The sequence below is a fragment of the Orycteropus afer genome, unplaced genomic scaffold (assembly GCF_000298275.1).
Source record: "Orycteropus afer afer isolate SDZICR_OR568_19922 unplaced genomic scaffold, OryAfe1.0 scaffold00050, whole genome shotgun sequence".
Classification (NCBI taxonomy): Eukaryota; Metazoa; Chordata; class Mammalia; order Tubulidentata; family Orycteropodidae; genus Orycteropus; species Orycteropus afer.
The window spans coordinates 11,564,864-11,590,729 of NW_006921637.1; the positions used below are offsets into that span (position 1 = coordinate 11,564,864).

At 39.5% G+C, this 25,866-nt stretch overlaps 1 protein-coding gene across 1 annotated transcript; it reads right to left on the bottom strand.

Annotated features, from left to right (window-relative positions):
* Positions 1 to 40: 40 nt before the first annotated feature.
* ARV1 (ARV1 homolog, fatty acid homeostasis modulator) lies at positions 41 to 25,784 on the bottom strand. The gene is made up of 5 exons (XM_007938491.2): positions 25,611 to 25,784; positions 16,452 to 16,571; positions 8,154 to 8,307; positions 1,018 to 1,242; positions 41 to 183 (listed from the first exon to the last, which is right to left on the bottom strand). Exons 1-5 carry the CDS (start codon positions 25,782 to 25,784, stop codon positions 41 to 43), a joined length of 816 nt encoding a protein of 271 aa, XP_007936682.1.
* Between the last annotated feature and the right edge of the window lie 82 nt (positions 25,785 to 25,866).

Sequence of the window (25,866 nt, forward strand, 5' to 3'; positions counted from 1 at the left end):
TGTCTGAATGTATGAACAGTTCTGATGTTTTAGTACCTCTTCAAAAGTCCTGAGATTTATAGATGGCACAATCACTTCCAATGTCCCACTCCATCCTTTGGAAGAAATAGACCATAGTGCTTTCTAAAAGTAATCCACTCAGGATGGCCAACAAGGACAGCTTCCGATTGATGTTCAGGGTCACTGGAAAAGAAAAGCCAACTAGTAAGTTTTTTAAGAGTTTAATTAAATGATACTGGCATGTAAACTATGTCATAGTACAAACTATTTTGTAAAGATGATTTGATTTAGAAAATATGTATTTGTTTTTAGTAATCTATGCTGTTACCTTCTCCCATTTTCCCATATGCAAACATTTTAAGAGCCAAAGCATCTGCTTATAACAAATACAATGAGCTGCTTTTCCTCAAATTAAGCAGATTCCTATCAATATTCAAGGAGAAAATAAAAAAACAGAGTCTACGGTTACAAAGAAAATAACAAAAAAATTGTATTTCTATCATCAGTTAGCAATATGGTAAGGATTATAATAAATATTATCAAGTAGCAGGCTCATTTAAGTTACTACTTCTCAATGTATGGGAAACACTGAGACATACAGAGCCACTTATTGCTTTCCTGGTATAGTAGGAACGGCACTGGAATGGAAGGCAGAATCCTGACATTCTGTCATGTTGTGACATCTGCCCAGCCATGTAACTTTGGACAAGTAACTTAATCTTCATAGCGCCATGGGCTCATTCACAAAATGCAAATAATTATGGATACTCACTAACTTCATGTGACAGAGAGAGTACATATGAAAGCATTTTGAAAACTATAAAGTATGATGTGGTTAAATTTAATAAATACTGAGTCCCTGATACATATAAAGCACTATACAGATGTCAAGTATTGATATTATCCTATGAAGAAGTCTACTGTTCAACAACTATATAAAAACTATGATCTAGAAACAAGGCTTTAAGCTTTTAATGAGTTGAAAGCTGAGAAGGCAGAATAAAAATATAAACATACCTCTAATGGCCTGAAAATTTGATGTAAGGACAAACACTTTAATAAGTTTGAGGCACAGAGGTGTGTAGTCATGTTCCCAAATGACAGCTGGAATGAGCAAGAGTTTTCCATAGCTAGATAATAATAATGCTTTCAGCAGTAAAATAAAGTTGGGCTTTTTTTTCGCTGTCATGGGTCGTTCGACCCACAGGAAAGTAAAAATGCCAATAAAAAAGGCAGTTTGTTCTAAGGAGGAAATGGAAAATAAAAACATGAATGTCCCCATCCAAACTATATTCCCCTAAAAACAAACCACAAATTCAAAAATGTTACTTATCTGCTGACTTCATAAGAAATGCTTTATCAAGATCAAATTTTCTTTTTTTTTTTTTTTTAAAAAGTACCCCTGGCTTTTATGCCCTGCTGGTATGGTATCAGAAACATTTTCCAACAATTCTTTCATGAAGTATTTCATCATCCATTGAAGAGAAAATAACTCCATTAGAGTTGTAATCAATAGCTTTTACAACTTCCTTCTAAGGAGTAAGATTCTGTTTAAACATCTTCAGTATATGAAGTCTCCACAGAAAGAATAACCAGGAGAATGGAAGTTTTAAGTCTGAAAGGTGGAACCCATTCTACAAATAACATATGAAGACATATTTCTTCATGCATTCTTCTATTATTTATTGAATGCTTACTATATACAAGATTTTGAATACTGTTACCAAAATCAAATGAAAAGATGCCATTAATTTATTTTAACACTATTTTTGAGTGCAATTCCTTATTCTTCCAGAGTGTACTAGGACAGAGTCTAGATCAGAAGAAAACAATAGTTCCATTGGTGTTCTATTGGCCAGAATATGGCACAATCTGTTATGTACTAGGAATGTAACTTTTCTTTTTTAACTGTACTATTATTATATTAGGCTTCTGAATCCTCTGACTACCCAGCTCTCTATATTATAAGTGCCTGTCCCTAATTCTAGGCGCTCTGGTGGTGTAGTGCCTAAAGCAGCTGACTGCTAACCAATAGGCTGACGGTTCAAACCCACCAGCCACTCTTCAGAAGGAAGGTTGGGCAATCTACTTCCTCAGTGATACTGCCTCAGAAAGCCAAGAAGGGGTCACTATAAGTCGGATCCAACTTGGTGGCAGTGAATTCCTAATTCTACTTGTTATTTATAGTTTAGGTTTCTACAGAATCAGGTTTTCAGGAACACATATATCACATTATAGCAAAAACAACTGTATTCTCCTTAACATGTCTCTGAACAGGGCCAGACTAATGAGGTTCCAAACATAGGTGCCCAGGACCAACAGAAATATTTTAGAATGGTTAGCCTGTATAGAATTCACCATACTCTTCAGAGAGACATATCATCTCCTTTCAAAATAACTGAAGAAAGGACTGTTAATTGTGAGGATCAGCTCAAACAAGATATCAAAGGTTGGGTTTGGATCCAGAAAAAATAAAGAACTCCTTAGCAACAAGAACCAACTAATAATGGTAGGTTATCTCCTGTCCCTGGGGATAATGAAACAAAGCTAGACAATCTTTCAGACATCTATAGGGTTCCTTGCACTGGACGGAAGTTTGGACCTAATAACCTCTTATGCTTTTTCTTAGAATTTCTGAAACTGCCCTTGGACCTGGGACACTGCAAAATCCCATCAAACGTCAAATATTGCTGAGCTTCTGTTCCTGAAGGCCTTTTTCAATAAGGTCAGCTCAGTAGGAGTTGTTTCCTATCTACAGAATGCTACATACTGGGAGTCAAGAGATCTTTCCTCACATCTCAGTGCTGACATTAATTAGCTGGGGGAATTTGGGAAAATCATACATCTGTTTTCCATAGCTGTAGATGGGGGAGAACATCTAACTGACCTACCTACCTCAGAGGATGGTTGTGATAATTACATTAGATCATACACGTAAAAGTAATTTTTAAATGATAAAATGCTATATTTATATAAGACAGTCTCATTAAACTCCTTTGGGGCTAATAATCTAATTAGGGAGTTAAGACACAAAATAAGTAATAGTACAAAAAATTGATGGTTAAGTATTAAAATGTCTATTACAGAGTAGGTGCTACAGGAATTGCAAGCTATTTGAAAATAAGCCTTTTTTTGGTATTAGACAGAAATTATGGACATAAAGCAGTTTATCTTTAGAAATTGCAAGAGGCTTTGCTTTAAAGCTTAAAAATGAACAGCAGCAGCTCATACATGTTTTGTTTCATGACACTGATTGCAATCCCCATAATGTTCTTGGTTAAGTGATAGGTTCATGGATCTTTTTAATATTGTTAGGGCTTTATAGTATTTCAATGTTAATATTCTTTTGTATGTTTCAAATATTATTATTTAAAAGATAGTAAACATGTTCCTCCGGCAAAGCAGATGGTAGGTTTACACTGACCTTTTGGTCAACAGCTGAGCACTTAACCACTCTGCCACCAGGGCTCAAAGAAATATTCACAGTTAAGTGTTTTTAAATTGTGGCAGCTGAATCTAAATTATGTCTAATTACCAACAGAACAGATATCATGGGCATAAATTATCATAAGCACCGTAATTAAATCATGATTGATTTCTGACTGTAAGTTCCAAGGTGACAGAGAGTTTTCCATTTTTACATATATTTCATGGATATATGCCTAAAGTGCCTGACACATAACAGGTACTTAATAAATACTTACGTGAAAGAGATAACATCATTGAATCTAACTGGTGGTGATCTGCCTCAGATTAGAATACATGCACGCATGCATGCATGTATATATGCATTCATTCATTCCATTTATTCAACAAGAATTTATTAGGCACTTAAGCACTTGGCTGCTACTAACCGAAAGGTAGGTGGTTCGAACCCACCAGTGGCTCCACAGAAGAAAAGACCTGGCGAGCTATTCTTGTAAAGATTATAGCCTAGGAATCCCTATGGGGCAGTTCCACTTGGTCTTACAGGGTCACTGCGGTGTAGTAAATTACCTGGTATGGCTTTTCTAGCCATAAATTTTTGTAAACGCAGTGGTGGAATTTGCCATGAGCAACAGAGGAGCTCCTAATGGTAAATGTTATCCACCTGGGGTATTTCTGTTGAGAGTGGCACAAAGCAATGTTCTGGGAAGTTCGCTCACTCTCAGGTGCTTAGAATTCTGATGTTATGATTGGTTAGTTTGGCTACTCTGCCAGGCTCAAAAGGAGGTCTCCTAGAGGCAGAAGAAGTCTTTCTGACTGCTGGCTGAGAAAGACGTACTGCTGAGAGAAACACACTCCTGAGAGACACACGCTCCTGAGAAAGAGACACTGAGAGATGTATTGCTGAGTGAGATACCGAGAGACACGCATTGTTGGAAGAGTGGCTGAGAGAGACTGTTGGCTGAGAGATGGCGGGCTGAGAGAGACTGGGTGTTTTTCTTGAACTTGAATTGTAGCCTGGTGCTTCCCTAATAAACCCCATAATCTGTGAGTTCTGTGTGGTCACTGTAGTGAATTATTGAACCCAGCAGAGAGGTAGGGTGATGTGAGAGGAATGGTCACTATGAGTCAGACTCAGGAGGAAGACTGGGCAATCTACTTCTGTAGTGATACCACCTTGGAAACCCAAGGAGGGATTGCTATGAGGTGGATGCGGCTCAACAGTAGTGAGTTTGGTTTTTGTTTTTGTATGAGTCAGAAATGATTTGCCAGCACATGATTTCATGGCAGGTGCTTTATTGGTGAACTACATCAAAACAAAGACTGCTGCCTTTATTCAGCTTATGTATTAGTGGAGGATGGCAGATAGTAAAAAATAAGTAACTTTTATGATATTTTAGATGATAAGTACTGTAAGAAAAAAAAAAAGGAGAATAGGAATGGGAGAACAAAAGTATCAGAGGGGAGGTGGTAGGTTACAATTTTAAACAGAGTCCATCAGGAAAGGCTTCACTGAGAAGATGACATTTAAGCAAGAAAGTTGAGGGATGTCAGGGAGTCATACACGTGGATGCCAGGGGATGAGTGTTGCAGACTGAGCAAACAGGCAGTGCAAAGGCCTTCAGGTAAAAACCTGTCCAGTGTGTTTGAAGATAAGCAAGTAAAGTATAGACTGGGTCAGAGGAGAGATGGGAGATGGTGGAAAAAGGTAAAACTAGGTTTTTAGCTTTGACTCTGAGAAAAATAGGGAATTTTTTTTTGAAGGTGTAATTTGGGTAAAAATTTATAGAGCAAATTCATTTCTATACAACAACAGTTCATACACATTTTGTTTCATGACATTGATTGCAAACCCCATAATGTAACAGTTCTTACCATTTCCTCTCTGTGGCTACCTTTTCCCTGTGTCCTTTCCTATGCATTCCTGCCCTCTGAGCTATCACACAGGAGTCATATGATCTGACTTATTTGACAAGGTTGCTTTATGTTGCAAATAGACTGCTGGGAAACTAAACATGGAGGCTACTGTAGTTATTTACTTGAGAGATGATGGTAGCTTGCATCCAGGCAGTAGCACAGAGGGGATGAAAAGTAGAAGAAATATTTTGAAGGTGGAGCCAATAGTATTTCCTGATGATCCAACTATAGGGAATCAAGGAAGATTATAAGGTACAACTGAAAAAATGGAGTTACCTGTAACTGAAATGGGGAATGCTGTAGATAGAACAGATTTGGAACTGGGGGGGAGGGGTTGGTGGAGGCAGGGCGATTGGGAGCTTGGTTTTGGATATGATAATTTCTTATCCAAGTGCAGTTGTTGAGAAGGCAGACGGATATAAGGTCTGGAGCTCAGGACAAAGGTCTGGATTGTTGTTGTTAAGTGCCGTCAAGTTGGACCTGACTCATAGCGACGCCTCCTTGGATTTCCCTTGGATTTCCGAGGCGCTATCACTCTGGTAGCATAGTGCCTAAGGCACTTGACTGCTAACCAGAAGGCTGGCAATTCAAACCCACCAGCCACTCCTCGGAAGGAAGGTTGGGCAATCCTACTTCCGTAGTGATACTGCCTCGGAAACCCAAGGAGGGGTCGCTATGAGTCGGGGCCGACTCCACGGCAAACAACAACAACAACAACAACATCACTACAAAAGTAGATTGCCCAACCTTCCTTCCTAAGAGTGACGGGTGGGTTTGAATCGCCAGTCTTCTGGTTAGCAGTCAAGTGCGTTAGGCACTACGCTGAGTTCTCAGCATACAGGTGAATTTTAAAATCATGGGACTGAAAGAGATGGTTAAGGGAGTGAGGTTAGAGAGAGGAGAAAAGGAGACATATTATCCAGAAATAATGACAATGGAGTGGGTTAGAGTCTTTATATTAATAAATACTTCAGTATAATCTAAGAATTTAGAGGAAGAGAAGTATGGAAACTAGTAAGTAATAAAATAGTCACAGAAATTAATCTAACACAATTCTGACCTTAAGAAAATAATAACCTAAACTCAAACTCTGAAGAAAAGCAATTTGTGAACTTAAGAAATTTGTAGGGAGTAGCTAATTTCCCCAAATGCAGTCAGATTAAAGTAACACCTTTTCTCTGTTATATACACTGCAATAGCTTAGTAACTGGCTAACATCTGGCAATTATCAATCTGTTTTAATGAAGATGGGTCCTCAAACTCAAAATCAACATATTGCCATCGATTTGATTCCATCCAACTCAATGCAACCCCAGGAGCTCTGGTAGCATAGTGCCTAAAGCATTTGACTGTTAACCAGAAGGCTGGCAGTTCGAACCCACCAGTCACTCCTTGGAAAGAAGGTTCGGCAATCTACTTCTATAGTGATACTGCCTTGGCAACCCAAGAAGGGGTCACTATGAGTTGGGTCCGATTCGACAGCACATAACAACAACAACAACACAGCAACCCCCACTGGGTTTCTGAGGCTGTAAATCTTACTACAGAAGTAGATTGCCCGATCTTCTTTCTGAGGAGTGGCTAGTGGGTTTGAACTGCCAGCCTTCTGGTTAGCAGTCAAATGCCTTAGTCACTACGCTACCAGAGCTCCTAATGAAATAGTCACAGAAATTAATCTAACACAATTCTGACCCTAGGAAAATAACGACCCAAACTCAAACTCTGAAGAAAAGCAATTTCTGAACTTAAGAAATTTGTGGGGAGTAGCTAATTTCCCCAAATGGAGTCAGAATAAGTAATACCTTTTCTCTGTTACATACACTGCAATAGCTTAGTAACTGACTAAAATCTGGCAATTATCAATCTGTTTTAATAAAGATGAGTCCCCAAACTCAAAACCAAACTCACTGTCATCAAGTTGATTCCAACTCACAGGGACCCTCACTGGGTTTCTGAGGCTGTAAATCTTTATGGAAGTAGATTGCCCCATGTTCCTTCCATGGAGTGGCTGGTGGGTTTGAACCACTGACCTTCTGGTTAGCAGCCAAATGCCTTATGCATTATACCACCAGAGCTCCTTAAGATGGGTCCTAAACCAAAACAAAACCCACTGCCACTGAGTCGATTCCGACTCACAGCAACCCCCATTTGGGTTTCCAAGGCTGTAAATCTTTACAGAAGTAGACTGTGTCATCTTCCTTCTGCAGAGCAGCAGTTGGTGCATTTGAACCACCAACTATCTGGTTGGCAGTCAAATGCCTTAGGCACTGCACTACCAGAGCTCCTTAAGATGGGTTCTAAGTAATTTCAAATTGGATAGTCAGAACTTATTAAAACAAAAAAAAGTTATCAACGATATTATGTCCCAAAATATTTCATGGGACTTTCTAATCTGATAAATATATCCGAGTCCCTGAGTGGCACAAACAGTTGAACATTCAGCTGCTAAATGAAAGGTTGGAAGTTTAAATCCATGCAGAAACATCAAGAAAGACCTGGTGATATATGTTCAAAAGGTCACAGCCATTGAAAAGCCTATTCACACACATGAGGTGACCGTAAGTCAGAATCAACTTGACAGCAATGGTTCTGATATTTCCCTCCCACATTGTATGTATGGTAACAAACAGAAAAGTAAGAAAGCAGGTGATTAGAAAAACTAACCCAGAAGGTTAGCTGTCAAACTGAAAATTTAGTCTCAAGACCTATAGTCACTAGCTCCCCTTAGCAGTTATTAAGACCACATGTCTTACTTTTAATCAGAATAGTAAACTAATTAAATAAGAACAGAAAGTAAGGCTTTTTCTTACCTAAAGAAGCAATTGCAAACATTCTATAAAAATCCCACTCCTTAGCATATCTAATCAAGTCATCAGGGTCAGTGTTCTGGTTTGAATCCTGAAGCTGCCACCATCTCAGGTATGCCTCACAAAGCAAACAAAATATGCAGAGTTTTCCATGGATCTGATAAACAAAAAGATGTCACCATTCCGTTAGGTAGAGAAAAACTTTAGCTATGTTTGTGCCTATAAATATTAAGTATATGTAAGGTTTTTTTTAAAATTGTGGTTTGCGTGAAGTTTACAGAGCAAATTTTCCATTCAACAGTTCATATACATTTTGTTTCACGACTCTAATTGTAATCCCCATAATGTAATAGCTCTCTTCCTATTCCTCTCTGTGGTTACCTTTCCCTGTGTCCTTCTTTCCTATGCATTCCTGCCCTATGAGTTAACCAGAAGGCTGGCGGTTCAAACCCACCTTATGGGAAACCCAAGGAGGTTGCTATGAGTCGGATCTGACTTGATGGCAGTGAATTTGGTTTTTTTGGTTTTAATCTCCCATGACTGACTGTTCAAAGGAGTGTACCTACCTGGTGTAAATGTTTACCTCATACACCTATCTAAAGGCGCTCTGGTGGTGTAGTGTCTAAGGCACTGTTAACCAGAAGGTTGGTGGTTCAAACCCACCAGCCACTCTGTGGAAGGAAGGCTGGGCAATCTAATTCCATAAGGATTTACCACCTCAGAAATACAAAGTGGGTTGCTATAAGTTGGAATCGACGCGATGGCAGTGAGTTTGGTTTGAGTGTGGTTGGAGGCCACAGAAGTGAGTCCAAATTTAGGCCTCAAAGGTGAATAGGGGAAGAGGTTTTACCAGTCCCTATCAGATCAGTAGCTCTGGTAGCATAGTGCCTAAGGCACTTGACTGCTCACCAGAAGGCTGGCGGTTCAAACCCACCAGCCACTCCTCGGAAAGAAGGTTGGGCAATCTACTTCTGTAGTGATACTGCCTCGGAAACCCAAGGAGGAGTCGCTATGAGTTGGGGCCGACTCGACGGCAAACAACACCACAACATCAGATCAGTAAGCCTGGTCTTCTTTATGATCGTGAGTTTTATTACATTTTTCTCCCACTCCTTCCAGGACCTCCTATACTGATCCCTTTCCGAGTGGCTGACGATGGTAGCTGGGCACCATCTAGTTCTTCCAGTCTCAGGGTCATGTAGGCCGAAGTTACCATGGTCTACTAGGCCCCTGGAGTAATTGTTTCCATGTGTTTTTTATTTTCTTCATTCTTCTTTACTCCAATGAGGAGAGGCCAATTGTTGCATCTTAGATGGCTACTTGTAAGCTTTTAAGACCCCAGCTGCTACTCCCCAAAATGGGATGTAGAACAATGTTTTGTATAGTACATCATGTCAACTGAGCTCGATGTCAACTGAGCTCGATGTCCCCTGAGATCATGGTCTTGAGCCTTCAGGCCCAGCGACTCACTCCCTCTCAAGGTGTTTGGCTGTGGCTAAGAAGTTATCCTAACTTTGCCCAGTTAGCTCTATTATACATAGATAGACAGATAGATAGATAGATATCCTTATAGCCCATACAAATATATATGCAAAAATATTGCCTGCCAAACTTATATATGGTCATGGATATGTTCCCTTTTGCCTAGCCATACCTGATCATTTAGCCTGTCTACCTATGTATCCCTACCACTCATCTGTTAGTTTGTTGTACTACAGTGGCTTGTGTTGCTGTAAGGCTGAAGGCTATGCCGCCAAGTCAGATCTGACTCATAGAGACCCCTCCTGGGGTTTCCGAGGCAGTATCACTACGGAAGTAGATTGCCCCACCTTCCTTCTGAGAAGTGGCTGGTGGGTTTGAACCACCAGCCTTCTGGTTAGTAGTCAGATGCCTTAGGCACTATGCCACCAGAGATCCCTTCAAATACCAAAAGGGTCACCAATGCTGTGTGACCCTTTTCAAATACCAAAAGGGTCACCAATGCTTACTTTCCAAACTAAGACAGACTAAGAAGGACAGTGGCATCTGCTTCTGAAAAAAGTAGGCAGTGAAAATCTTGTAAACAGCAGTGAAAACACTGTCCCATTTATTACTGGAAAACTTAATGAATAGCCCTAAAATATTTTCTGATATAGTGCTTAAAGATGAGTCACTCAGGCTGGGAAGTACTGAACATATGACTGGGGAAGGGCTGCCTCTTCAGAGTAAAGTCAACCTTAAGGATGTGGATGGACTAAAACTTTTGGGACCTTCATTTGCTGATGGGGCATGACTCAAAATGGGAAGAAACGGCTCTAAACATTCATTAATTGTTGGAACGTGGAATGTACAAAGTATAAATTTCAGAAAAATAGGAAGTTATCAAAAATGAAACGGAAGCAAACAGATTAATAGCCTAGGAATTAATGAGCTGAAATGGACTGGTTTTAGCCATTATCAATCAGACAATCATATGATTTGCTATGCCAGGAATGACAAATTGAAGAAGAATGCTGTCACATTCATTGTCAAAAAAATGTTGCAAGATCTATCCTGAAAAGAGAACAATCATGGGAGAAAGAAGGGCTGCTTATGCACAGGGATACAGCTCAGGGGACAGAAGCCCATGGAGGATGGACACTGGGAAGAGGTAACTGTGGGGAGGAGGTGGGAGGAGAGCTGTTGCATTGTGATAAACTGTGGTCAATGTCATGAGACAAGGTGTATGTGATCTGCTGTATGGAAAGTGAATTTGCCCTGTAAACCTTCACCCAAATCACAATAAAAATAAAAATAAAGAAAAAGATGTATCCTGAAGTACAATGCTGTCAGTGATAGGATAATACATCTACAAGGAAACCCAATTAATACTATTATTTTTCAAATTTATGCAACAACCACTAAAGCCAAAGATGAAGATATCAAAGATTTTTTGCCAACTTCTGCAGTCTGAAATTTATCAAACATGCAATCAAGATATATTGATTATTTCTAGTGATTGGAATGCAAAAATAGGAAACAAACAAGGATCACCAGTAGTTGCAAAATATGGTTTTGGTGATACAAATGTGCTGGAGATCACATGACAGAATTTTGCTAGACCAAAGGTATCATTGCAAATACCTTTTTTTCAACAACATAAACAGTGGCTCAACATGTGGACTTTATCACATGGAATACACAGGAATCAGATCGACTACATCTGTGGAAAGAGGCAATGGAGAAGAAGCTCAATATCTTTAAGCCAAAACAAGGCCAGGAACTGACCGTAGATCAGACCATCACTGAACCTAAAAAAAATTAAAACAAGTTCACAAGAGCAAAAATATGACCTCGATGACATTCAACCTAAATTTAGAGACCATATAAAGAACAGATTTGATGTACTGAACACCAGTGACTGCCGATCAGATGAGTTGTGGGGTGACATCAACAACATTATACAGGGTCATTAAAAAGACAGTAAAGGCAATGAAGACCAAAATGGATGTCAGAAGGGACTCTGAAACTTGCTCTTGAATGGAGAGTAACTAAAGCAAATGGAAGAAATGACAAGATAAAAGAGCTGAACAAAAGATTTCAAAGAGCAGCTCGAGAAGACAAAGTCAATTATTTTAATGAAATGTGCAAAGACCTGGAGTTAGAAAACCAAAAGGGAAGAACATGTTTTGTATTTCTCAAGTTGAAAGAACTAAAGAAAAAAAATTCAAGCCCTGAGTTGCAATATTGAAGGATTCTATGGGCAAAATATTGAATGATACACAAAGCATCAAAAGAAGATGGAAGGAATATATAGAGTCACTATACCAAAAAGAATTTGTTGATGTTCAACTATTTCAGGAGGCAGCATATGATCAAGAACCAATGGTACTGAAGGAATAAGTCCAAGCTGCACTGAAGGAAATTGGCAAAAAAAAAAAAAAAAAGCCTCCATGAATTGACAGAATAACCATTGAGATGTTTCAACAAATGGACACAGCGCTGGAGGTACCTAGTCATTTATGCCAAGAAATTTTAGAAGACAGCTACCTTGCTAACTGACTGGAAGAGATCAATGTTTGTGCCCATTCCAAAGGAAGGTAATCTAACAGAATGTGGAAATATTGAACAATATCATTAATATCACACACAAGTAAAATTTTGCTGAAGATAATTGAAAAATGGTTGCAGCAGTATATTGACAGGGAACTTTCCAGAAATTCGAGCTGGATTCAGAAGAGGACATGAACGACAGGTATCACTGGTGATGTCAGACGGATCTTGGCTGAAAGCAGAGAATACCAGAAAGATGTTTACCTGTTTTACTGACTATGCAAAAGTATTTGACTGTATAGATCATAAGAAATTATAGGTTAACACTGCCAAAAATGGGAATTCCAGAACTCAAGTGCTCATGAGGAGCCTGTACACAGAGCAAGAGCCTGCACATAGAGCAAGAGGCTGTCATTTGAACAGGAATCAGATCGACTACATCAGTGGAAAGAGGCAAGAGAAGCTCAATATCTTCAGCGAAAAGAAGGCCAGGAGTTGACATGGATCAGACCATCACTGAAGCTGGAAAAAATGAAAACAAGTCCACAAGAGGGTTTCAGGATTGTATCCTTTCACCATACTTATTCAACCTGTATGCTAAGTAAATAATCTGAAAAGCTGGACTATATGAAGAAGAATGTGGCATCAGGACTGGAGAAGAACTCATTAACAACCTACAAGATGCAGATGACACAACCTTGCTTGCTGCAAGTGAGGAAGACTTGACACACTTAATGATGAAGACTGAAGACTACAGTCTGCAGTATGGATTACACATCAATATAAAGAAAACAAAAATCCTTGCAACTGGACCAATAAGCAGCATCACGACAAATGGAGAAAAGACTGAAGTTGTCAAAGACTTCATATTACTTGGTTCTATAATCAACACCAATGGAAGCTGCAGTCAAGACATCAGATGACATTCTACATTGGGTAACTGCTGCAACAGAATTCTTTCAAGTGATGAAGAGCAAAGATGTCTCCTTGAAGACTAAGATATGCCTAACCCAAGCCATGTTATTCTCATCGCCTCATATGCATGTAAAAGCTGGACAATGAATAAGGAAGACCGAAGAACAGTTGATGTTTTTGAATTGTGGTGTTGGCGAAGAATGCTGAAAGTACCATGGACTGCTAAAAGGACTAACAAATTTGTCTTGGAAGAAATGCGACCAGAAGGCTCCTTGGAAGTGAGAATGGCCAGGCTCTGTCTCACCTACTTTGGTCATGTTGTCAGAAGGAACCATTCTCTGAAGAAGGATATCAAGCTTGGTAAAGTGGAGGGTCAACAAAAAAGGGGGAAGATGGATTGACACAGTGGCTGCAACAATGGGCTCAGGTATAGCAAGGACTGTGAAGCTGGCACATTACAGGGCAGTGTTGCTTTCTGTTGTACATAGGGTCATTATGAGTCAGAGATGGCTCAACGGCACCTAACAACAACCAACAACAACTTTGGTTATGTTGTTAGAAGGGACTATTCCCTGGAGAAGGATATCATGCTTGGTAAAATAAAGTGTCAGCAAAATATGGAAGACCCTCAACAAGATGGAATGACACAGTAGCTATAATGAGGGGCTCAAGTAGCAAGTGAGGATATCACAAGACTAGGCCATGTTTTGTTTTGCTTTATGTAGGGGTGCTAAGAGAGCTGACTCGATGGCGCCTAACAACAACATAACAACCTATGTATCCACTCATAGATTAATGTTTGTTTTTACTGATAATGCAGTATTGTGTATGTAGAAGTGTTTACCTTTGTTGTCTGTACCTCTTATGTACCTCTCCATGTCTTCCTTTTCCTTAGTGTCATTGTGCTGTTCACTCACTTGGTATAATGCCTTCCCCTTCATCGAAATCAGTACTTGTGTCCAGCAATTTTCCCTCCCTAAGTATTTATGGTTCTAAAGAACATGTCCTCATTACTACAAAATTAAGCACCTACTGCATTCATTCTGTAAATCAGTGGTTCCAAATCAGCAATACTGAGGAAATTACTCAGAAGAGATTTTTCAAAATATAACTGTCTAGACCCCATAGCCCAAATTCAGACCCTTGTTCAGAATCTTTGGGATTAAGGTCTAGACATGCATATTTTGGGACAGTTCCTGAGGGATTCTACTGTGCACCCGAATTAAGAATTACTGCTTTATAGTTCATTTATCATTTGTATTTTCAACATATGTCTTATACACAGAATTAAAGCACATAATTTATGAGACTCACGTATGGGTAGAAGCCACAGTAAGAACAGATTTAATCTGGAAATCCCATGATATTTCATAGAAAACTATTAAGTCTGACCATAAATTATGCAGGGGGTGGGGGAGGAAACCAAACCACACCTCTGGGCTAGATGAGTATAAATGATATACAGGTAGTCCTCGGCTTATGACAGGGTTGCATTCCAATAACTCTTGTAAATTGGTTCTGACATAAGTCAGATACTTTTTCTGTTTGCCTTTTATTAATTCTATCTTTATAAATCTGATCTTTATTTGTTGTTATCAGTGCCATAACAATGAAGTTGGAGTTTTAACAGCTGTTGGGCACATATGCAGTTCAACTGTCTTATGTTGTTAAAAGTTGAACATTGCCCAACTTTCTATCTGTTACAACTCCCTACACCAGCACTGAGAAGAGACTTCATTGTAGAACAATCTGTAGGCTGTTACACAGCAGTATTTTGATCAGTAATCATGACACTGAGCATCTGTAAGCGAACATGTGAGAAAGATAACATCAGCAAATTATATATCGTAACACTGTACGTGGTCAGTATTACTAACAATGTTACACACACAAAAAAGGATGGCCAGTTCATCCTAACTAAAAACGTTGTAAGTTGAGGACTGCCTGTATTGAAAACTGATGCCAAATAAGGTGGAAGTTATAAAGTGTGAAATGTGGCTAAATTAAAAAATACTAGTAAAAAAAAGTCCAGCTTTTTTTTCCCTTTGTATTTCTCCCAGGGATTGAATTTTCTGCCAGTATAAAGTAGAAAGGAAGCAGGTGTGCAAAACTGATATAGCCCAGAGCTATCAGTCTAAGACTTCTGAGGCTCTCCTGGTTGGCACACTGGTTCTTGTGGCTGGACACTGGAATTACCTAGCAAGTTTTAAAAAATACTGATGTTTTGGATGATGGGAACCAATTCTACGCCCAAAGATTCTGATTTAATTGGCTGTGGGTGAGACCTACATCTGGGAGTTTTAAAAGGCCCCAGGTGATTCTAAGGTGCAGCAACACTTTCGAATCAATGTTGCAAAAATTTAAAAACTGCTTTGGTTAGTCAATGGAAAAGGGAGAAAAAGAATAAATAAATTGCATTGCCATTGTCCATGTTAGTCCAAACTTAGGAATGGCAGATTTAAGAGATAAAAATATAGAACACCCAGTTAAATTTGAATTTCATATTAAAAATAAAATAATTTTTTAGTTTAAATATGTTCCATGCAATATTTGTTGTTGTTGTTTTGCCGTCGAGTCGGCCCTGACTCATAGCGACCCCTCCTTGGGTTTCCGAGGCAGTTATCACTACGGAAGTAGGATTGCCCAACCTTCCTTCCGAGGAGTGGCTGGTGGGTTTGAACTGCCAGCCTTCTGGTTAGCAGTCAAGTGCCTTAGGCACTATGCTACCAGAGCAATATTTGGGATATATTAAAAACTTATTTGTTGTTCATCTAATTTTCAAACTTAAATAAATGTTCTATATTTGTCAACCCTACCCAAACCATTAGAATTCAAACTTCAACATACTAAACGTATATTTTGAAAAATTCAACTTTATATATAGAATTTTTCAGATTAAGCTCAATGCTGTGTTTCATTTCATACCTTCCCTCAAAAGCAAAGTGTAAAATGCAATAAATTACATTTAAAAATATTTGTCATTTAATATTTGCTTACTTCTTTTAAGTATAATCCTTTCTTGGATATGGATATATACATATCCTTACTTAGGTATGTTTAGTTTTATTCTGTTCAAAATAACTGGTGTCCGTTTCAAAAGGTACCCTACTAAAAGGCAACATAGATTATAGTTTGCCAGTTTCTTACCAGCCACCACATTCTTAAATATTCACTAAACACTGTATACCTTTTTTTTCAGTCAACACCTGATATTTCTAGAAACTTCAGATATGTTGAGCTAAAAGATCCACTCTCAAGTTATAATTTCTTTTTAAAAATAATATTCTTTAATTCTGCTCAAAATCATTATTATCCTCTTAAAATGGAAATGCATCATCAAGTAAAATTAAAAAACAGAAAATTCTCACAACTTACATTTATTTTAGTATTGAAAAGAATGTGCCTGTAGGCCTGGGCTTTGCATAAAATAGCATTAATTAAGATGATAACAGGATCATATTCAATATATTTGTCTACAGGTTTCTGGCAGGATTTCTGAAATAATGCAAAAATAATATTAGAACAAGCAAATTCATACATTCTGAAATCAAGTACTTTAAAACAGCGGAGTCTATTTTGGACTTAAAAAAATAAAGCCAAATCAGCATTTATATAAATAAACCTCCATTCAAATACTACACTTTCGTTTATTAAGAAGTATTTTCAGAAATCACTATTTATAATCTTATTTATAATCTTATTTATAATCTTCTAGACCAGATATATTAGTATTTTAACTTCACATTAAAGAAACTAAAGAGAAATTTGATTTAAAAACTAGTTTTAAGCAGGAAAGTTTCCCAGAAGACTCTACTTTCAATTTGTAAGAATTCTTATAAAATAAATAAATTTGTAATGCACTTTTATCAGTGAATTGTTGTCTGCTGGCTAGATGGCACCCAACTTTGTGGTTCATGAAACAGCATTTGGAGAAAAGTATATAGAAATGTTACCCTGCATGAGAGCTTCTGAGAATAAGCTACAAGTAGATAAGGAATGTGGTAGAGTACCAACAATCCTGGCATGGTAAATATTGGGGGACACAGTTTTCTCTCCAATAACATTAAGACTATGGAGACACTGGAGAATGCTGGGCTGGGTGTAAGTAATTAGGTTGTGTAGCCTGGTTCTAGGTTACCAAAAGCAAGGCCCCTGTGGCTATCAGCAATTCCTATTAAAATGGCACACACACACCCTCCCAATTTAGAGCACAGGTCTGTAGACATAGCTGATTTACAAACTCATCACCATTAGAACACATAAAATGCCCTATACAAGAACAAAGGTACAAATAGTTAAGACCTCAGCTGCTAACTAAAAGGTTAATGGTTTAAACACACCCAAATGGTGGGTTTACTGGAGAAAGATCTAGAGATCTGTTTTCATAAAGACTAAAACCAAACTCACTGCTGTCCAGTGGGATTCAACTCAGGCTACCCCTCCTTGGGTTTCCAAGGAGGCATCACTACTAAAGTAGACTGCCCAACCTTTCTTCTGAGGAGTGGCCAAGAAGACCCTAGGGACACTTCTACTGTGTCACCTGGGGACACTATGAATTGAAATCAACCAGATAGGCACCTAACAGTAACATACAAGAACAAGCTCACTAGAAATGTGGCATTTGAAACAATATTATTTATTTCAAGCCTACTACTTCACAGCACAAAACTCAGTGGCTACAATTCAAACACAAAGCATCTTGAAACTCTGAAAGGATAAAATAGAAGAAGTGATGGGTGTGCAAACATACTAGGATGGTCTTTTAATGACATCAAGAAGTGAAATGCACTGAAGAATATTAACCCTAATATGCAAAAACGCAACCACTGCCATGGAGTCAGATCTGACTCATAGCAACCCCTCCTTAGCTTTCCGAACAGTATCACTACGGAAGTAGATTGCCCAATCTTCCTTCCGAGGAGTGGCTGGTGGGTTTGAACCACCAGCCTTCTGGTTAGCAGTCAAATGCCTTAGGTACTACGCCACCAGAGCTCCCATTAACCCTTTACTTCAAACGTATTACACTAGATTCACTCCTGATTTAGAGAGTTTCGGCACTTGGTGTATGCCATTAAAACACATGTTTTTCATTACAAGATACGTTTTTCTAGTCATCAAGTGAACCAAAGAAAAGAGGTATGCTGTTACTTCAATGTAGATCTAAGGAGTTCTGGTGGTGCAGTGGTTAAGGCATTTGGATACTAACCAAAAGGTCAGTGGTTCGAACTAATCAGCTGCTCTGCAAGAGAAAGATGAAGTAGTCCGCTTCTGCAAAGATTTACAGCCTTGGAAACCGTACAGTGTACTATAGGGTTGCTAGGAGTCAGAATCAACCTGACAGCAGTGGGGTTTTCTTTTTTAATAAAATGGAGGCATAAAGAGTTTTGAAGGTGCTTACCAGGGCAAAGAATAAACCAGAGTCTAAACAGAAGTTACTAAATGTGATAGTTGGAGCTGTGTGTCAACTTGGCTGAACCCCAGTTCTGTGTGGTTGTTCCCATGATGGGATCAGATGACTGAGTTCTGAGTGGCCAGTCTGCCCAAGGGGAGTTTCCCTAGGGGTGTGGCCTGCTTGCAATGATATACAAGGCAATCTGGAAGAACGGCATTCCTTAAGGAATTGGAACCCTGGTGTGCTAACAACAGACTTCCTGGAGATCTCGGATTCATCTTTTGTTGGAATCAACAACCATTATACTGCATGCCAGCTTGAATCTCTCGGCTCCCCTGTGCTTGCGGAAGCCAAGGCGGCCGCAAGCCCCATCTCCTCCAGAGACGGACTTTTCAGCTTGGACTTGTCGGCTTCTATAAGCTTGTGAGCCATTTACCTAAGATAAATCTCTCTCTCTCTCTCTCCATATATATATATACTTTGCTGGTTTTTTGTGTTTCTCTAGAGAACCCAATCTAACACACTAAATAAATAATTACAACTCAAACCTCAAACTCACTGCCATCGAGTCCATTCCAACTCATACGAACCCTCATTGGGTTTCTGAGGCGGTAAGTCTTTATGGAAGTAGACTGCCCTATCTACCTTCCACAGAGTGGCTGGTGGGTTTGAATCATCAACTATATAGGTAGCAGTCAAATGCCTCAGGCACTGTACCACCGGAGCTCCTTAAACAGAAGCTATAGAATCAGAAATTCTATATTCATGATAAATAGCTGTTTCATAGAGCCCCTAGCTGTGCTACTCAGATGAAAAATACTTCCTCTCTTTACACATTCAATATTGGAAGACCTAAGGTGCTACTTCGGGAGCTCTGGCAGCACAGTGCCTAAGGCACTTGATTGCTAACCAGATGGCTGGTGTTTCAAACCCACCAGCCACTCCTCAGAAGGAAGGTTGGGCAATCTACTTCTGTAGTGATACTGCCTTGGAAACCCAAAGAGGGGTCACTATGAGTCGGGCCCGACTTGACAGCAAACAACAACGAGGTGCTACTTCAATTTTAAATAAAACCACAGGCTAAGAAGTCAAGAATTCTCTCTATGTCCTTTAAAAGTTCTCTAAAACCCATCTTCAGACAGCATCACAAGCCTGAGAATGACTGTTGAGACAATTTTTAGAAGGAGGTAGGCAAAAATGAGCACCTGGAAACAAAGTAGTTCAGTTACTCCTTTTGCATTAATTTGCTTGACAAATGCTTTTGGAGTGGCTATTACATTCACAATAACTTCCTTTACGTAGTCATTTCTATAGACCAGGCACTTCCAAAGTGCTAGATATTAACCTTGAGACATAAGTCTCTATCCTCAAGGACCTTGCAGTCCTCAGAGCACAGGGGAAGAGAGATAAATAAACATGCCACTGTAATATATCTGGTACGTACCAGGTGACATGAGATCAAATATAAGAGGCAGCTACTGGTGTCCTGTGATAATGCTATGTGCTTTCCCCATCTTTCCCTCTAAGCATACTGAGAATTTTATAACGCTAAAAAATAATGAAAGTCTGCTGGTTCCCTCCCAATCTTTAGACCTAATGTTTCCTTATTTTGCCCTCTATTATTTGCTCTTCCCTTAGGTAGTTCTCTAAGTGCTCTCAATATTCTCTCCTCAGGTTTTTACCTTGAACATAAGGAGGGAAACCACAAGAAAAGAAAAATCCAATGTCTACATTTAGTAAATATGTTTTCTTATACTGGCAAAATTATTCTACCATGTCATCTACAACTAATAGACAAGTACCCTGAAAAGAGAAAAGATTTTCTTGTAAGAAATCCCTGCAACACAAGGCCCACCCATACCCTGGAAACTCAAATACCTGGCTACTTCAACAACTTCCATCTTAATATGGATATGTCTTACTTTCTCCTGATATGCTGTGCAATTCCACAATGAATTACACCTCCTTCAGATTATAAACTGCCCATTTTCTCCCATGAAAATTCTTGCTGCTTCTTCCTTCCCATCACCTATCTTTAGGACCATACCTTTCCCTGCTTATTCTCAAATAGGTTTAGTTTTAGCTCCACGATAAGTAAACCCGTATCTTAATAGTGGAACCCACTAGACTTTAAGCTCAAGAGAAAGGCTGTGTCTTCATCATCTTTGCATCCAACATCCCAAGGGTGAGAAGTTAATAATGTAGTTGCTGTAAGGTGCCATTGAATTGATTTTGACTCACAGCAACCCCATGTGACAGAGTAGAAGTTCCCCATGGAATTTTCTAGGCTGTACTCATTATAGGAGCAGATTGCCAGGTCTTTTTCCCACAGAGCAGCAGAACCTCTGGGTGGGTTCAAACTGCTAACTTTTCAGTCAGTAGCTAAGCACTTAAAGGTTGTACCACCATTATTCCTTAATGTAGTACTGGACTGAAATTTATGAGACTCTTAAAGGAATCTTGTTTTATGACCATAATAATGAATTCATCAAGTATCTGAACAGTTAAAAGACAAGGCACTACAGGATATTAAAAGTACTGTATCATTAAGCATAATAACTGTTAATAGGAGCAGAAAAGGAAACAAACAGCGCAAAGTGAAATTATTCAGTTATTCCTGATAAGCAGATGTAGATCAGGTTGAGTATATTGTTGACTAAAAAGCTGCCAGAGGAAAGACCAAAGTAGGTATGAGTTACCTGCTGTAATCACTTAGAAACTTGAGAAAGCACAATGCTAGGGAAAAAAGGGGGAGAAGGTGGCTGTTGAGTTATCTAATAACTATTTTTGTTTTTGAATAAATAACAGTATAAAGATGCAAGCATTGGAATATTAGAAAAGTTTTTGCTGTTGTCAGCTTAATGCCAGTTTTTTAAAAAAAGGTTATAAAAGACAATTAAAATGAGTAAGAAACATATAATATCCTTCCTTTGGACAACAGACTATATTCACAATTAGATGGCTGACAATGTAATTAGAGTGGCCCAAACGTCATTCAGTTTAGGCGACACACATGTAAATTACCATTCTCTCCTTTGTACCATGAAGGCCAAGAATATGCTAATCTAAAGATCTGGAAATGGGTCATTCATTCAACAAATATTTATTAAGTACCTACCATATGTCACAAGGAGTTCTCATGAAGCAGTGGTTAAAGCATTTGGCTGCTAACCAAAAGGTTGACAGTTTGAACATACCAGCCAATCTGTGGGAGCTTGAAGATGAAGCAGTCGACTTCCGTAAAGATTTATAGCCTTAGTAACCCTACGTAGCAGTTCCAAGGTCACTAGGAATCAGAACTAACTTGATGGCAATGGGTTTGGTTTTTGCATACCATGTGTCAGGCACTATTCTGGGCGATCCAGCTAACTTAATGATTAAAATTAATGAACAAAATTTTTGTTGTCATGTAATTTATATTCTAGTGGGAAGAGATAAGCAATAAATAATAACTGTCAATTATATAGACTATTAGAAGATCACAGGTGCTATAAAGATAAAGCAAGGAAGGGTGATAAAGTACACCAGCCTTAGGAGATTACAGTTTTTAAAAGGTGTTCAGACTAGGCCTTTCTGAAAAGATATTTGAAAAATAAAACTTGAAGAAGATGAGAGAATTAGCCATGTATATATCCTAGAGAAGAGTACTGCAGGCAGAGGGAATAATGAGTGGAGTACAAAAGTCCTGTGGAGAGCCTTGTCTGGTTTGTTTAAGAAATATTAACGAGGCCAGAGGGACTGCAGTGGAATGAAGTAGTAGTAGTTGTTGTTATGTGTCGTCGTCAGACCCGACTCATAGCAACCCCTCCTTGGGTTTCTGAGGTGGTATCACTACGGAAGTAGATTGCCCCATCTTCCTTCCAAGGAGTGGCTGGTGGGTTTGAACCGCCAGCCTTCTGGTTAGCAGTCAAATGCCTTAGGCACTACAATACCAGAGCTCCCAGGAATGAGATAGGAAGAGACTAAAAGAAGACTATTTTGGCCTATACATCAAAATCATTTGGGGGCGGGGGAAGGCACTAGGTTTGCTGGTCTGATAGAGCCTGGTAGAACCACTGAGACTGTGGCCCCTAGCTGCCCGTTAGGTCTGGAATTGAACCCACTCCTGTGGCTTCAAGCCAAACAAAAGAAAGGCATACGAGGTGAACATTTACATTAGGTAGACACACTCCTTAGAGAGATCAATCATGGGAGAATAGAAGGGCTTTGTACACACAGGGAGATAGCTGGGGGGTGGGGCAGGAGTACATGGGAGGGAAGGATGCAGGGAAGAGGTGACTATGGGAAGGAAGTGAGAGGGGAGCTGTTGCACTGTGGGAAATTGCAGTTAATATCATGAGACAAAGTGTATGTGAGCGGCTGTATGGAAAGTGCATTTGCTCTGTAAAGTTTCACCCAAACCACAAAAAAAATTAAAAAAAAAAAAAGAAGACGACTATTAGGGCCTATACAGTGCTTAAGGCATCTGACTGCTAACTAGAAGGTTGGCGGTTCAAACCCAACAGCTGCTCCGCAGAAGGAAGACAGAACAATCTACTTTCATAAAGATTACGACCTCGGAAGGCCAACGGGGGCCATTATGAGTTGGAATCAACTCGATGGCAGTTAGTTTGGTTTTATAAGGATTTTGGTTTTAATGCTGAGATAGAAAATTTTGACTAAAGGGATAGCATGATCTAACTTACATATTAAAAGGATCAGTTTCGTTGTTATGTGGAGAGGAGACAGAGTATGTGCAAGGGTAAAGTAGTGAGACCAGTGGGAATTATAACAATAATCCAGGTGAAAAAGGATTTGATTTGATGATCAAATGCGCTACGAGAAAAAGAGAAGAATAAAGGATGACTCCAACAGTTTTTGGCTTTAGGAGCAAAAATGGGAGTTGCCACTAACTATGGTAGGAAAGTTTGAGATGTCTATTGAAATCCAAAGGGTAAAGTCAGTAAGTAGTTGGATATTTGACTCTGAAGATCAGGAGGGAGGTCCAGGATGAAGATATAAATTTGGGAATTGTCAAAATTTAGATTTAGACGCTATTTAAAGCCATGAGACAGGATAAGTTGTCTAAAGCACAGCATGTAGATAAAAAGAAGTCCAAGGACTGGACCTTAGGGTACTCCATTGTTAAGCAGCAAGGGAAACAAAAAAACCAAACTCTCTGCTGTTGAAGTCAATTCTGATTTATAGCAACCCTCATTGGGTTTCCAAGGCTGTTAAATCTTTACGGAAGCAGACTGCCTCATCTTTCTTCTGAGGAGTGGCTGATAGGTTCAAACCACAGACCTTCCAGTTAGCAGCCAAATAACCTTAGCCACTACACCATCAGAGCTCCTTAAGCAGCAAGGAAGGTGAAACAAAACCAGAAAGGAGTTTGAGAGGCAATAGCCAGTGAGGTAAGAAGAAAACTAGAAAAGCATGTTTTCCTGGAAAGTAAACATTAGTGCAAGGTGGAGGCAGTAATGAAGTCAAATGTTGCTGAGTTCTTCAGGCCAAGAACTGACCATCGGATTTAGCAAAGTGCAAGTCAGTAGTGATCTTAACAAGAAGTTCCTAGTGAAATGATAGGTGGGAAGAGAAGCCTGACTGAAGTACAGTAGGTTTAAGAGAAACCAGATGAAGGAAAGATAAGTACAAACAACTCTTAGAGCATTTCTGCTGTCAAAGGGAAGAGAAAAACAAAGCAGCCGCTAAAGGGGAAAGTACAGTCAAGAGAGTTTTGTTTTGTCTTTTAAATGGTAGAAATAACACACTCATGGAAATGGCCCAGAAAAGTACTGCTACATGGAAGCCCTAGAGTAAATGGAAGAGAATGGGATCTAGTTCACAAGCAGAGGTGTTGGCCTTAGGTATACAAACAGTCTGTCATTATCAACAGGAGGAAAGACAAAGTATGTGAATAACAATGCTAGTATTGGGTACATGTAATTGTGGAGCTTATGGAAGTTCTCTTCCGTCTTCATAATAAAGCAGGGAAGGACTGAACTGGAAACTTGGGGAGAGAGAAGGTATATCATTATGATGCACAAAAGCGGGAGTGTGAATGGACTAGGGAAATGCAACGTGACAGCATTAAGGGCCTAGTTGAGGTTAGTGGTCAGGGACTTCTAGTGGCACAGTGCCTAAGGCATTTGATTGTTAACCAGAAGGCTTGTGGTTCAAACACACCAGCCACCCTGGAGAGGAAGATTGGGCCATCTACTTCTATAGTGATACCACCTTGTAACCCAAGGAGGGGTCGTTAAGAGTTGGAGGCAACTCCACGGCAGTGAGGTTTTTTTTTTTTTTAAATGTTAAACTGCACAGGTGCATGGACAAACTAGGCAATATATTAGATTTAACTAGGACTGAAATTTTGCCTATTGAGAGAGGAACAGGAATGTGCGAGTATATGCATTGCATGTTTATAATGGTTGACTACAGATTATACAAATACATATTCACACTTTGTTTACTCTCTTGTATTTTATTATAGACCACATTTTTCTAAGGAAAATTATTAGTAAAATACTATCAGGAGATCAGAATTGGCATGAAACCTATCACACACAGTCTCTTTGCTAATGCCCCCAAAAGATTCCCCAATTCTGTGGACTGTTAAAAGAAGATCATCCATTCTCTTTGTACAGACTCTGAACATCTTGACAGCAGGATTTTCAGTTCTTCACTTCTCATTTTTGTATCACCAACGCCTAGGAAAGCTTTGTACACAACAGACATTCCATATAACAGAAGAAACTTGAAAAGTATTCTAAAATTCAATATGGGTTGTGGAGAGTAAAGACGAGTAACATTTGTGTGACAAAGGAAAACTAGCTTAAGAATGACAAAGCTTTGGCATGAACCCAAACGTCACACAAATTGGATCTTTAAAAGTCTCCGTCCGGAGATATGTTCGCCCATGAGGTCTCACAGGCCAAGAAAACCGCTCCGTGCGAACAGCACTGAGGACAGCGAGTTCGCTATCACTATAGGAATTCCTGCAACGGCTCGACGGACCCCAGACAGGAGTGTCAAGCATCTAACTGAATACAGTTAATTTTTGTCGTCCTAAAACGCGGATACAGATCCCATTGTCTCTCACAGCACCCAAAGTCCCGCTGCGCCATATTCTTCCCAAGGACACCCTAGGGAAGACAACTCACGCAGATGGTTATCTTCAGCACACCGTTGGTATAGTCTCGGTACAGTTCCTTCGCTTCTTCGTTGCATTCGATGCACCTGTACTGGCAGGAGGCCGAAGTGGCAGTAGGAGTCGCAGCTGTCCCCTCAGCGCTCCCTTTCCCGGGCCGCGGACCGCACCGCCCTCCGGTACCCATTTCCCTCAACCACGTCGGGGACTTCTGACTCAGTTGAGTGGTGGGAAACTTAGGAGTGCGCGAGCGGAAGGTCTACGCGGCG